The following is a 12,474-nucleotide window of genomic DNA, read 5'->3' as shown; positions in this document are numbered from 1 at the left end:
TTTGCTTGAACGTCGCATTCACATGGATGTGCGTTTGTTGTTTGTTTTTTGATACAAAATTTACGATAAAATGTTGAGTGATATTTTCAAACATCCAATATTAAATTATCAGCTTTCTTCGAAGTGTAAATGGGATTCAATGCAAATTCAATACGTAGATGAATTTATCTGAATTAATGCATAAATTTAAAGAAGATTTTTCAATTATTTATGCTCAATCCCACACATTCTGTGCACATTTGTGTCAAATAGTTGGAATGTTTGCTGAACGATGGAATGGAGCGAGCGAACAACAATTTTTAATTAAATTCAGGAAACTTTTAAATAGAGCATTGATATTTTTTGGATTTGATGACAATTTACGCATCAACTTTCTTGCGCATTGACGCCTTTATGGCGTTGTGTGCCACTTTTTTGATTTTTCATAAATGTGGCACGAAGCGTACTTCCGTTTGCCACCGCTTGCCGCAAAGTGTTTGTGTTTGGTTTTTGTTTGCATGAATCGCTTGCAGCGAGTTTCGCTTTCATGCTGGACGAAGATAAACGGAAGCAAAGAATTTCGGGTGGCTAAACAGGAAGTTGCAGGCAGCACACTTTGAAGTTTCTTGTGCACGATGCCGGAAGTTGGCAAGGGACTGCTTGCTGACCTGGCACGGTTGCCAGAATGCCGCAGTCCTAACAATTTTTGCCTACGTTTACAGCCACTTTTGACTGCCGCAATTGGTTGCTACACAGCCAGATACTGAGATCAATAGAACCCCGCCACAAAAATGCCACCTGAAAAAATTGAAGAACATTTCGCTCCTGATCCGATTTTTTGAGGTACTTACCCGAAAAGAAATCTTTATAGGTATTTCTCAAAAACAGGAGAAGAATCTACTAGAAATAAGATATTTGTATGTACAAATAAGGGTCACTTATTTCGTATATTCAAGATTTATATGTATATAAACATTAATTTCTTCATTTCCATTGACTTTTTTTGAAGATAAGAGAGCCTCAAAAATAACTTACAATAGTGTATATTAATGCCTCAGCCATATTTTCAAGTGATGTACTTATGCAAGTACTTGCTATTGAACAATGTTTGAAAATATTGTGTGACAATGTTTAGTTCTTAAAGGGGGTCTTGAAGTACTTGACATCAGTGCTTGGGCTAATTAACATACTCGTATGTATTTACAAAATGTATAACTAAACACTTGAATGTGATAAGACAACCGCCGGATATTGTACTTACTCAGCTATTTCTCTTGCCTTGGGTCTGTATGACAATATCCTTACCTCTTTCCTGTATGGACCAATCGATGCCCAACTTGTCATCTTGAGAGCTTTGGGGGCTTAGGCAATTTGCCTTTTGAGCGTTATATTTAATTTTGAAAACTTCTTCAGTTTGCGTTTTCTCAAGGTTAAATCTTAAAAAAAAATATAGTTTTTGTTTTGTAAGTTATTTAGCAAGATTTACCCATATATTGGAAATATTGAATAATCGTAACAATTTGAAAATAATCAAGATAAATAGGGGACCGCAAAATATGAGTTATATCAGCTCCATGAAACGCCCTATATAAATGAGGATTTAACGAAATATCCTAGGGGACTGCGCTCCTTTAAATCTATAAGTAAAAAATTCAAATTATGCTGAGCTGTTTTCTGCTCTTTTCAAAAATCACTGTTAGACCAAGAAAAAAATATATACTTGTAGTAAAAATTCTAACAAGAAGAAAAGTTTAAACAGGGTGACCGGTTAGCAAACAATTATTTATTCAATTATATGTTAAGCAATACGTTCTTGCTGCTTATTTGAGAAAGCCGCCTTCAAACAATCGCAAACAAATCCAATATGATAACATACTTATACATACATATACGTATGTACAAAAATGTAAAAATGTTTACTACACCCAACAGCGATTGTCAATCGCCTCATGGGCTGATTCTTGCTCTGGCCTGGGCGCTACTTCACAGCGGATTTCCTTTGGCACTTTCAATTACCCGCATTTCCATTAACTGTCACCTCAGCTCTGCAATTTTTCACACAACTTAAATATTTATGCAGTTTATTAATGTGCATTGGGGCAGCCATCGTTATTGAATAGATTATATATTCGCTGAAAAGGGAAGGGCTCAGTAGGAGTAAAGTAAAAGACAATAGTCGCGGACCGCCGTGCGTCTGTTCGCTTTAGAGTTTTATTGGAGACTGACACTTTTGCTATACATATTCTTTATGCTTACATTCGTATGCAACAGTGACAGATAACTTGTAGATAACATAAGATTATTATCTGCTTATATTAACATGCGTGCATTGGTACTTATGTTTGTATTGATTTTCAACACCCTTCCTCAATGCAAACATGTTTTACAAAAATTTTCAAATCAAATTTAACAGCTTTGTAAAATGAACATGCTTCGCTTTAGGGAGATTTTTCGTTAAAATATCAGCTATCATTTCATTGGTTGATGTATACTGTAAAACAATTTGTTCTTCGTTTACAACCTGTCTTGCAAAATGATATCTAATATCAATATGCTTTGTTCTTTCATGGTGTACAGGATTCTTAGCTAATTGTTGAGCACTTAAATTATCGCCATGAAGAATAGTTGGAGTACTCGAGTCACCGCAGCCAATCTCCACTATAAGACGCCGTAGGTATATGGCCTCCTTACACGCAGTTGAAAGAGCCATATACTCCGCCTCCGTGCTGCTAAGTGCCACGCTGCGTTGCTTTTCAGATCGCCAGGATATGGGTCCTCCAGCCAAGTAGTATACATAGCCAGTATACGACTTGCGATCGATGCGGTCGCCACCCCAGTCTGCATCCACATAGCCGGTAAGGGGTTGTCCACACTCTTTGTAGTGCAACTTCAGGTCCACAGTTGACGCCAGGTATCGAAGCACATGTTTTACACCCACTAGGTGCTCTGCATGCGGATCTTGATTCCGTTGAGCTAACTTGGCAACGGAATGCAATATGTCTGGCCTTGTTGTAAGCGCCAGCCACATTAACTCGCCAATTGAAGACTGGTAGGATGCAATGTCAACCTTTTGACAATGCTCGCTGGTACATATCACTTGGAAACCAGCATCCAGTGGGGTCGCTGTAGGTCTACAGGTCTCGCATCCATGTTCACGCAATATGTCTTTGATGTATTGCGAATTGCTTAGCGAAATTTCGCCAAGCTCACCGTCGCGCTGCACTTCCATGCCAAGGAACAAATGCAGCTCTCCCTTGTCAACACATTCAAACGATGTTGTAATGGCTGACTTGATGTTGGCCAAGTCCTCTTTTGATCGGCATGCTATAATTATATCATCAACATAAACAAGGATTAATGATAAGTCACCTCTTCCGTTCCTTTTGTAAAGACACGGTTCATTTTCACATGCTACAAAATCTATGCCTTGTAGTACACAATCGAGCTTGGAGTTCCACTCGCGCCCCGACTGCTTCAATCCATATATTGCCCTTTTAAGCAATAAAGCCTTACTTGGATTATTGGGATCTGTGTATCCCTGTGGCTGCTTCATATAAACAGTTTCATGCAGGTCGCTATTCAAATAGGCGGTACACACATCTATCTGGTGAAGGTACAGCTTCAATTCCGCTGCTAACGCCAAAATAAACCGCACGGTTTCCAATCTGCAAACGGGTGAGAACGTCTCTACATAGTTCACGCCATACTTCTGGGAGCACCCTTTAGCAACGAGTCGTGCCTTGAAACGTTCGACTTTTCCATCAGAGTCACGTTTCAGGCTGTATACCCACTTGCAACCAACTGCTCGCTGATCTTTTGGTAAATCAGCCATCTGCCAGGTTTCGTTTGATTGTAGTGCCTGATATTCCTTTTGCATCGCCTCTTGCCAGAATACTGCATGTGTGCTACCAACGGCCTGATCATAGGATGTCGGAACCATTACGTCACTAGCAACCAATGCTCCAAGCACATTGTATTGCTTTCTTGGACGACCAGGTTTACCATTTCGAACAATTTTAGGCCGGCCTGGCCCAATCTTCACAGTATCCTCGTCAGAGTCTTCTTTTTCGACTGCACTCTCATATGCGTTGGAGCTGCTGTCGTCAGAACTGTGCTCACTGTCATCGTCGTCGATGCTTCTGTCACCATCCGTGTGAGTGACATGCTCTTGAACCTCGCATGCAGGAAAATCTACCGTAACGGTATCTTCATTGGTATGACCACCACAACGCTCATCAAATAGAATGTCTCGTTTTTCGACAATCGTCCTCGTCTCTGGGTCGTATAACCGATAGCCTTTGGCTGCTACCGAATACCCAACCATACGGTACTCATGCCCTTTGGGTTTGAATTTGCCTTTACGGGGACCCTTTGCAAGTGCAACTGCAATGGAACCAAAAACTTTTAGATGGCTAACACAGGGTTTCTTACCTGTCCACGCTTCCATTGGAGTCAGGTTGTTCAGTGCACTGGTAGGTGATCTGTTTCTTATGTATACTGCTGTGTTGACTGCTTCGGCCCACAAAGACTCGCCTAGGCCCGACTGCACCAATAAGCATCTGGACATCTCCGTTAATGTCCGGTTTGCTCTTTCCGCCACGCCGTTCTGCTGCGGAGTATAAGCCACGGTCAATTGCCTTGCAATACCATGGTGTTTCAGGAAACCGTTGAATGTTGTGTTGACAAACTCGCCTCCATTGTCGGTTCGAATACATTTGAGCTTTTTATCTGTTTGCCGTTCAACCAAGTTTTTAAATTCGACGAACTTACTGAACACTTCATCTTTCTTCCGCAAAAAATAAACAAATATACGCCTGGACTTGTCATCGATGAAGGTCAGAAAGTATTTGGATCCAGCAAGTGACTTCGTGTCGAATGGGCCGCATACATCAGCATGAACCAGTTCCAACAGCTCTTCGGCACGGTTAGTGCTTACCTTTGGGAATGGCTGTACATGTATTTTGCTTAGCATACACGTTTTGCAATTCAAGTTGTCTGGGAAAACAACCTTTCCAATACCACGCACTAGCTCTTTGCTGATCACTTCCTTCAGACTGGTAAAATTTAAATGGCCATAACGCTTATGCCACAATGTACCATCTGATTCAGTTGCGGAATAACACCTATTTTGTTTGCCTTGAAACATATAAAGGTTCCCAACTTTATTCGCTTTCAGTATACACTCGCCGTTTTGTATAACTTTAGCAAAATGTGGCCCAAAATGTATAACATTGTTCTTTTGCACTGACCGGCTGACGGACATAAAGTTGCCATTCATTTTCGGTACATACAGTACATCTGACAACACCAAGGTACAAAGTTCTGTCTGTAACTTCACCTCTCCTCTGCCTTCGGCCTTCAGGAAACCAGCGTCAGCTAAACCGATCATTTCAGTGTGCGCAATAAATTTTGAAAATAACGTCTTATCGCAACACATATGGCTTGTTGCTCCGCTGTCCAGACACCACATGTTGTTCTCTATCTTTCCAACGTCCAACGCATTTAACAAGCTGCTCTGCTTTTCCATCTCTTTCTTTGTCGATTGCTTTTTCCCTTCACCGCGAATTTTCTCACGCTTGCACTGTGCCTTGTAGTGCCCTTTTTCGCCGCAGTTGTAGCAAACGACGATTTTTGAATTCCTTTTTGAATTCGCTTTGGAATGCGCGACGATCTGCTGCGTAGCTATAAATGCTCTTGCATTCTCGCTCTCTCCATCTGCATTGCCTCTGCGCTCTCCCTCTTCCATCAGCTTGATACATAACACATCAAATGACGGTAAATTGTCACGCGTCTCAATGGCGACGACAAAATTTTCGTATGGTTCGGGCAAGCTTGACAACAACACGATTGTTTTTAACTCATCATTTAATTCGATGCCAACTGTACACAAACCATCCAGAATTTCGTTAAATTCGTGTATGTAACTTGAAATGCTTTGGCCTTGAAACATGCGTTTGCCTAGCAATTTCTTGTACAGCGACACTTTCCGTACAGGTCCACTCGGCTGATGAACGTCCTTTAACTTTTTCCATGCCTCGTACGAAGTGTTGCAATTTTTAATGAAGCCCAATTGTGAAGCTTTTACACTTAGCGTTATAATTGCTAATGCCTTTTCATCTTTTGGCCTTGAACTCTCAGTATTACTAGGTTCAGCACCTGATGCCACACTCCACAATTCCGCGTGCACTAAGACAGATCGCATCTGTATGCTCCATGAGTCATAGTTATGCTCTTCCAATTTGTCTATTTGATATAGCGCACTCATTTTTTAAATGTTATATTTCTTGAGTCACCAAACGATTACTATTTCACAATACTTTGAACTTCTCCTATGAGCCTATATGCCCTGGGCCCATAACCTATTGAATAGATTATATATTCGCTGAAAAGGGAAGGGCTCAGTAGGAGTAAAGTAAAAGACAATAGTCGCGGACCGCCGTGCGTCTGTTCGCTTTAGAGTTTTATTGGAGACTGACACTTTTGCTATACATATTCTTTATGCTTACATTCGTATGCAACAGTGACAGATAACTTGTAGATAACATAAGATTATTATCTGCTTATATTAACATGCGTGCATTGGTACTTATGTTTGTATTGATTTTCAACAATCGTACGGAATCCACAAAAGAAAAAAAGCAGAGAGGTAGAAAACAATTATAATTATTTATTATGGCAAAAGTGCGACAGTGTCTACTTTGACTATATAGTATACATGTGTGCATATATGTGGGTGCGTGTGTGTGTGTGCCAGTTGTTGCCTCTGCCTGGCGTAGGTTGGTTGCAAAGCGAAAGCGAAACGAAACGAAAAGTGGTGCAGGAGTAGCAATAAATCATTTGTGCAGCAGCAGCAGCAGCGGCAGCAGCATCTCACACGCACACATGCCCACAAAGTCTTACAGCGACACTGTGTGTACAAAGTGGCATAAATCAACTTGCTCACGAACTCACGCACACACACACACACGCACGCACAGTTACACCCATAGACGTGCCTGCAGTCATATGCAGAACTTGCTCGTCCTTTTTTCCTCAAGGGAAAAATGCAACAGAAAAACTGCAAACTTACCCGGCGCTTACGCTTCTCCACCTCGCTGAGTGCATGTCAGTGCCTCGTGTGTCTTTTGATAAGCGCACTTGAAGTACAGCGGCAGCACCAGCAGCTCCAGCTGAAACACCGGCAGCAGCAGCAACAGTAATAGCAACAGTAACAGCAACAGTAACAGCAGCAGCAGAGGCGCCTCCCTCGTAAAAACGTGCGCTTGGCGCACAGTTGACGGCAATGTGGGGGCAAGTTTTGAGCATTTTGCGCCAATGTAAGCACTTTATTGGCAGTTGCTGTTCAGATGTGCAACAAATAGGGGAATAATATTTTTGAAATTCCTTTAACAAATACGCGAAAGGTGTGGTTTGCTCCCATTAGGCACCACTCTCGATAAATAAATAATAAAATAAGAATTTCTATTCCACCATTCGATGGTTTCTTCGCCTGTCTGTTGGTCTCTCCTCTTCTTTTGCCTTCTATTTTTTGCATCCTTATTCCAGAGATTTATCAATTATGCAAATGTGTTAGATGCTTGTGTTTGTGTTTTTGTTGTTGTTGTCGCTGATGATAATGCAACCTCTTAAGTAAACGCAATAAAATGCAATTACTTTTCGCAATGTCGCCGCGGGCATTTTGTTGCTTTTCGTCTCGTGTTTACCCAACATCCGTCGATTTACAAAATTATAATTGTGCCGTCCCAAATGCTGCCGGCTTCGGGCTTCAAGCTTCAGGCCGCACCGTGTTATGTTTACAATGCGCTTCCGCCCCATTGTTGTTTTGCATGTTGACATGTTTCGCGCACACGGCACGGACTCCTACAGGCGCAGGAAAGGTGGGGCGTGGGGTAAAGGGACACTCTGCATGAACAGACGCGGCCACATTACTCATACGCCACATGGGCGTGCATGCGTGTTGACAATGCCTGCGTCACATATTTTTTTGCTGCTAATGTGCCCGTTGAACGCCAGAACGTATGCAAAGCGCGTAAAAGTTGAAATGACAATCGAAAGCCAACAAGCACCCGACTGCGACTGCGACTGCTACTGCTACTGCAACAATAACAACAACAGCAGCAATAACAATGCACAGTCAGTCAAGTGTGTGGGTGTTGCGCGCTCGCCTTTTCTTGTTCTCCAACAACTGCGACGGCAACAATAACAACAATAGCAACAACATCAGCACAAACAACGTGACAACTTCCGTTGCATTTGCTAGCTGCTGCTGCTGCTGCTGCTTCTGCTGCTGTTGGCATAAAGAAAAACAGCGCAAAACTGTAACGGAATTGCATTGTGTGCGGCGCAAAATGTTTTTTCCTGCACGACACACACAGACAAAAGGCCTCAAGGCGCCCCCTCTCTCAAACAATATAGTACCAATATAATGCATACATATCATATACATAGGTATATGTATTGTACATATGATTAAAATATCTTTAACGACTTGTTTGATTTTTGCCAAGCTTAGGTAACTGCTGTGTTTTTGTTTTCCATACCGCGTTTTCCATTTATCGCGAAATCAATTAAAGCTGTTTGCACGACCGATTCAATTAATTTGATTCAAACACCCCCCACTGTGAATTGCCGTTTCATTTAATTATGCAAATCAGCTGCGGTGAAGTTATTAATTAATTGTGTTGGTCGTTTGTTTTTTGTTCAACCTATTTCCATTTAAATTTATTAGTTTGAAATGGAAAAACCTTTTAACACTAAATAGGAGAAACAGCAATAAATTCAGAGTCAGCGTCGTATTCAACCCGAAGTAAACGATGCTATACATATAGTACATATTCAATTTTAAATTATTACGCAGAAGAAACAACATTTTTGTACTAAACTATAGTGTTATTGCATATTTAGAATTATCAGGGGCTGTAATCATTATAAGTGTTATCATAAAAATGACAAAACAATAATGGTTTTTTTTTTAATTCATTCTCTCATTAAAAAGGCAAAATTACAACCAGAGTTTTATTTCTGATAAAAAAATAAAACTTGAAGAATAATCATTATTTTGTTTTATTTTTTTTTTGCTCAAAAATAATGATAACTCAAAACTAATCTTAAAATTGTTACAGAATGAATAAAAATTAAAAATTTTAAATCATGTTAAATAATCCCAAAAGAAGGATATTGGTATAATCCTTGCTCCTTCAAAGTTCAAAGATGGGAATGATTTTTTCGCTTTAAAAAAGGAAATAATCAATATTTAGAGTCCCCGACAATTTTTTGTCTTTCTTCAATCATCAACTTCTATAGCTAGTCACTAGAGAAAACTACAATTTGTTCACAAGTTTCTATTGCAGTGTAAGAACGTGACGATGTTTTAGAAAATTGCACAACCCAAGTAGGGTAAATTTCTTAAGGGAATCATGTTTGGGGATCTGAGTTCTTATGCTCCCAATGTCCTTGAGTTCATAGGGAATGCCAAACAGATAAAAAACATATACTTTGTGGGGTCTTTATTATTCCTTTGAGTGCAGGGTATACAACTATACTTAGACTGATGGTCTAAGCTTGGCTTGATTGACAGCGCTGTAGAATTTCTATGTTTTTGTTATCCCTCCGATATTGGCATTAGAAGGACTGGATAATGCCATATTTGTTGATTTATAATATTTATATTATATAATACTATATATTATTATATATTTTCTTGTCGAAACGTTGTGTTTGTGGGTTCTTGAATGGGCAAACAAACGCCATGCTGATCAGTGTTATATTTATATACGTATCCCTGCGCCTTATTGATTTGACATTTCAGATGTTAAAAATTTGTAAAGTGAATGAGAAATTTTCTTTGCAGCGTAATATATCTGATAAAAAATTGCTTCTACAGAATAGTTGAGCAGCAGCTAGAGAAATGTAGAATGTAGAAACTGTAGGCACATTGCTCTTTAGATGCCTGGGACATGCATTTAGTAATAAGTTCCCTTGCCGTTTCCGTTGGATTCATCAGCTTGAAGTCCATACGACTATCAGTGTATGCTGCATTTAAATCTGTATTTCATTCCTTAAATTATTTAAACCCACAAATTCGTCATATTCGTCCACAGTTATGTTGTTTTTTAGAATACAGCTCTCATACTCTTCATGGCTTTCATTGAGCACGTCAAATGGATGCCGGCACTGCACTGAAAGTACCCTGAAGTGATCGTACAAATATAGCTATATAACTTGAGATCTGAAAGTCATCACTAAAAAAACCCCAGCAATTACTCTGCTTATACAAGTATAGGCATTGATATAGAACTAACTGATGAACCGAAACTCGTCATACCTGTTTGCTTCGCTTTGTTTATATTTAATGAATCAATTAATCAAAACATTAAGTGTTTGCTTTAAGTATTAGAATGTTGGTTCTATCTACTCTGTATCTTCGTCGGCCTCATCACTATCCATATCGATATTGTCATACAAACACTGCGCAATATTGAAGGCATACACACACTTGTCCAGATCGGCCACATCATGTACCCGCTTGCAGTCGTACAGAACCACTCGATTGGAATCGCCCATTTCCTCAAAATCTTCTATTTTCGAAGCATTCAGGAATCCCTTGTCATCTAGTAATCCTAAATCATTTAGCATGCAATGAATGAAGCATTTGTATTTCATATCAAGCTCGTCCATATCCTCCTCAGAGCTGGTCTGATTGGATAAAAACTCTAGTTCCTCTCTGGTAACATGGTTTGATTCGAGACAACTGTCCAATACCGTGCTATTTTCAATGTCGGGAAAGCACTGAGAATGTAATTGTCCATGATTTACAAGTATATAACGAATGGGTCAAATCAGCCTTTTTTTACCTGCACAGTAGCAAAGAACGCTGGCAATAGCGCAAACAGTAATGCAGATTTCAACATTTTCGCCAAGTTTTCTGAATCTGACACTATTGCTTTATAGCTTTTACTGGTGAAGCAGCTGCTGCTGCACTGCTCGATTGAAAATGTACGCTCCACTTTATATGCCTCGTTCTATTCCACTAAAATGAAATATAAATTCATACTTATAAATATAAGCTTCACAATAGTATTTATACAATAGTATTTATTACTACTACTACTATCCACTCCGTTGCCCACGTTATTTATTTATTTTTTCCCACTTTTTGCAATAGTTTTAATTAATTGACGAAGTCAATTTGACTTTATCAGATGCACTCGTTCTATTTACGAGCTAGCGATATATTTTATCCATATGTGTACTGTACATTGCACGTAAAGTAATCGTATGTTTTATAAAATAGATTGCATTTTCATTGCTATTGCAATTAAGAATTGTTGCTCATTGCAAAACAACATTGTTGGGCAGCCCGTCGATGCAACACGTGACTTGATTTGAATAAGTAGTGCGGGAAATCTCAGCACATGTATTATACATACATATGCATAGAGACAATGTAATAAGAATGCTAAAATTAAATGTGAAAAGCCCAGAAAAAAGTATCTTTTAATGTCTGTACGCTTTAAAAAGTGAGATCTAGAGAGCTTCCAAAAATATACGTATATCAATGGAGAACATTTTAAGAAAAGGGTATGCGGTCAACTGCCATCTCACGTCTCCACAAGGTACAAATATCAGATAACGCGATAGCCCAGGAGTTAAGTTTAAAACTGATATACGTATTGGCAACACTGAAGGGAACTTCATGGCAAACAAATGGACAAGACGACAGAGATCGTAAAAATCATGAAACTAAGTAGCTCAACTCATTAGCTGAACACTAGCAGCAACGGCTTCACAATGGGCCCCCTTCTCTCTTTATAAGCTGAGCTTCAGAATACAATGAATTGGAATTGCAATTTTCCTCAATCAATAATATGCTCTTTTTAAAAAATAATTGTCATGGATAATTTTTGTGAAGGTTTTATTCGAGGCAACAATGGCTTTATGAATAATTAAATTAAATTGGAATAAAATATGGAATGTCTTAGGCGGCTTTTGGATGAGAATACCCACTTGAAGCTGGCAAAGTTATTTTAAATATACATATTAATAATATAACATATTAAAAATATTAATAATAATAATTAATATTATTAATTTATTCTCTCTAAATTATACAGATAGAGCAGTCCTTGTGTACTCGTATTTGTAATTGTTGTTAGCAGTTTTTTTTGTAAGTTGCGAAATTTGACTTTTAATATGCTAAAATGCAGTTTCTTTCAATTTTCCAGTTTCTTTTGGCAGACCCGCGCCAAAAATTCACACAAATTTCATTTTACGCAGTGAAATTCGCATAACATTTCCTGTCAACATATTTCGCAGCACTTTGGTGCAAAAATGAAGCGACAACTGCAGGAGTTTCTGGAGAAACTCAAACACACACACACACACACACACACACACACACACACTCACGTACATGCATACTAGTATAGTAATACAAGTATGTATGCAAGTGTATATAGAGTCGACTGCAACAAATATACGAGAATGTATACGGGT

The 12,474-nt window shown here is 39.2% G+C and overlaps 2 protein-coding genes across 2 annotated transcripts; both read right to left on the bottom strand.

The window, feature by feature from the left end:
* Positions 1-9,856: 9,856 nt before the first annotated feature.
* LOC115634534 (general odorant-binding protein 57b-like) lies at positions 9,857-10,301 on the bottom strand. The gene is given in 4 exon segments (XM_030532343.1): positions 9,857-10,007; positions 10,009-10,029; positions 10,031-10,152; positions 10,281-10,301. Coding segments are annotated over 4 exon segments (315 nt in total).
* A 5-nt stretch (positions 10,302-10,306) lies between these two features.
* On the bottom strand, positions 10,307-10,993 carry LOC115634074 (general odorant-binding protein 57c). The gene is made up of 2 exons (XM_030531621.1): positions 10,833-10,993; positions 10,307-10,767 (listed from the first exon to the last, which is right to left on the bottom strand). Exons 1-2 carry the CDS (start codon positions 10,887-10,889, stop codon positions 10,390-10,392), a joined length of 435 nt encoding a protein of 144 aa, XP_030387481.1. The 5' UTR covers positions 10,890-10,993; the 3' UTR covers positions 10,307-10,389.
* Positions 10,994-12,474: the final 1,481 nt, after the last annotated feature.

Source organism: Scaptodrosophila lebanonensis, unplaced genomic scaffold (genome assembly GCF_003285725.1).
Source record: "Scaptodrosophila lebanonensis strain 11010-0011.00,11010-0021.00 unplaced genomic scaffold, SlebRS2 tig00000001-arrow-pilon, whole genome shotgun sequence".
NCBI classification, from domain to species: Eukaryota; Metazoa; Arthropoda; class Insecta; order Diptera; family Drosophilidae; genus Scaptodrosophila; species Scaptodrosophila lebanonensis.
Note: the sequence above shows the minus strand (reverse complement) of the source record. Positions and strands in the feature narration are given on the sequence as shown.

Bases quoted from the DNA above. Each gene is read 5' to 3' on its own strand.
- LOC115634074 (XM_030531621.1), bottom strand. From the start codon at position 10,889: ATGTTGAAATCTGCATTACTGTTTGCGCTATTGCCAGCGTTCTTTGCT. The intron at 10,768-10,832 runs GTAAAAAAAGGC...TTACATTCTCAG, and splicing joins CGTTCTTTGCTACTGTGCAG to TGCTTTCCCGACATTGAAAA.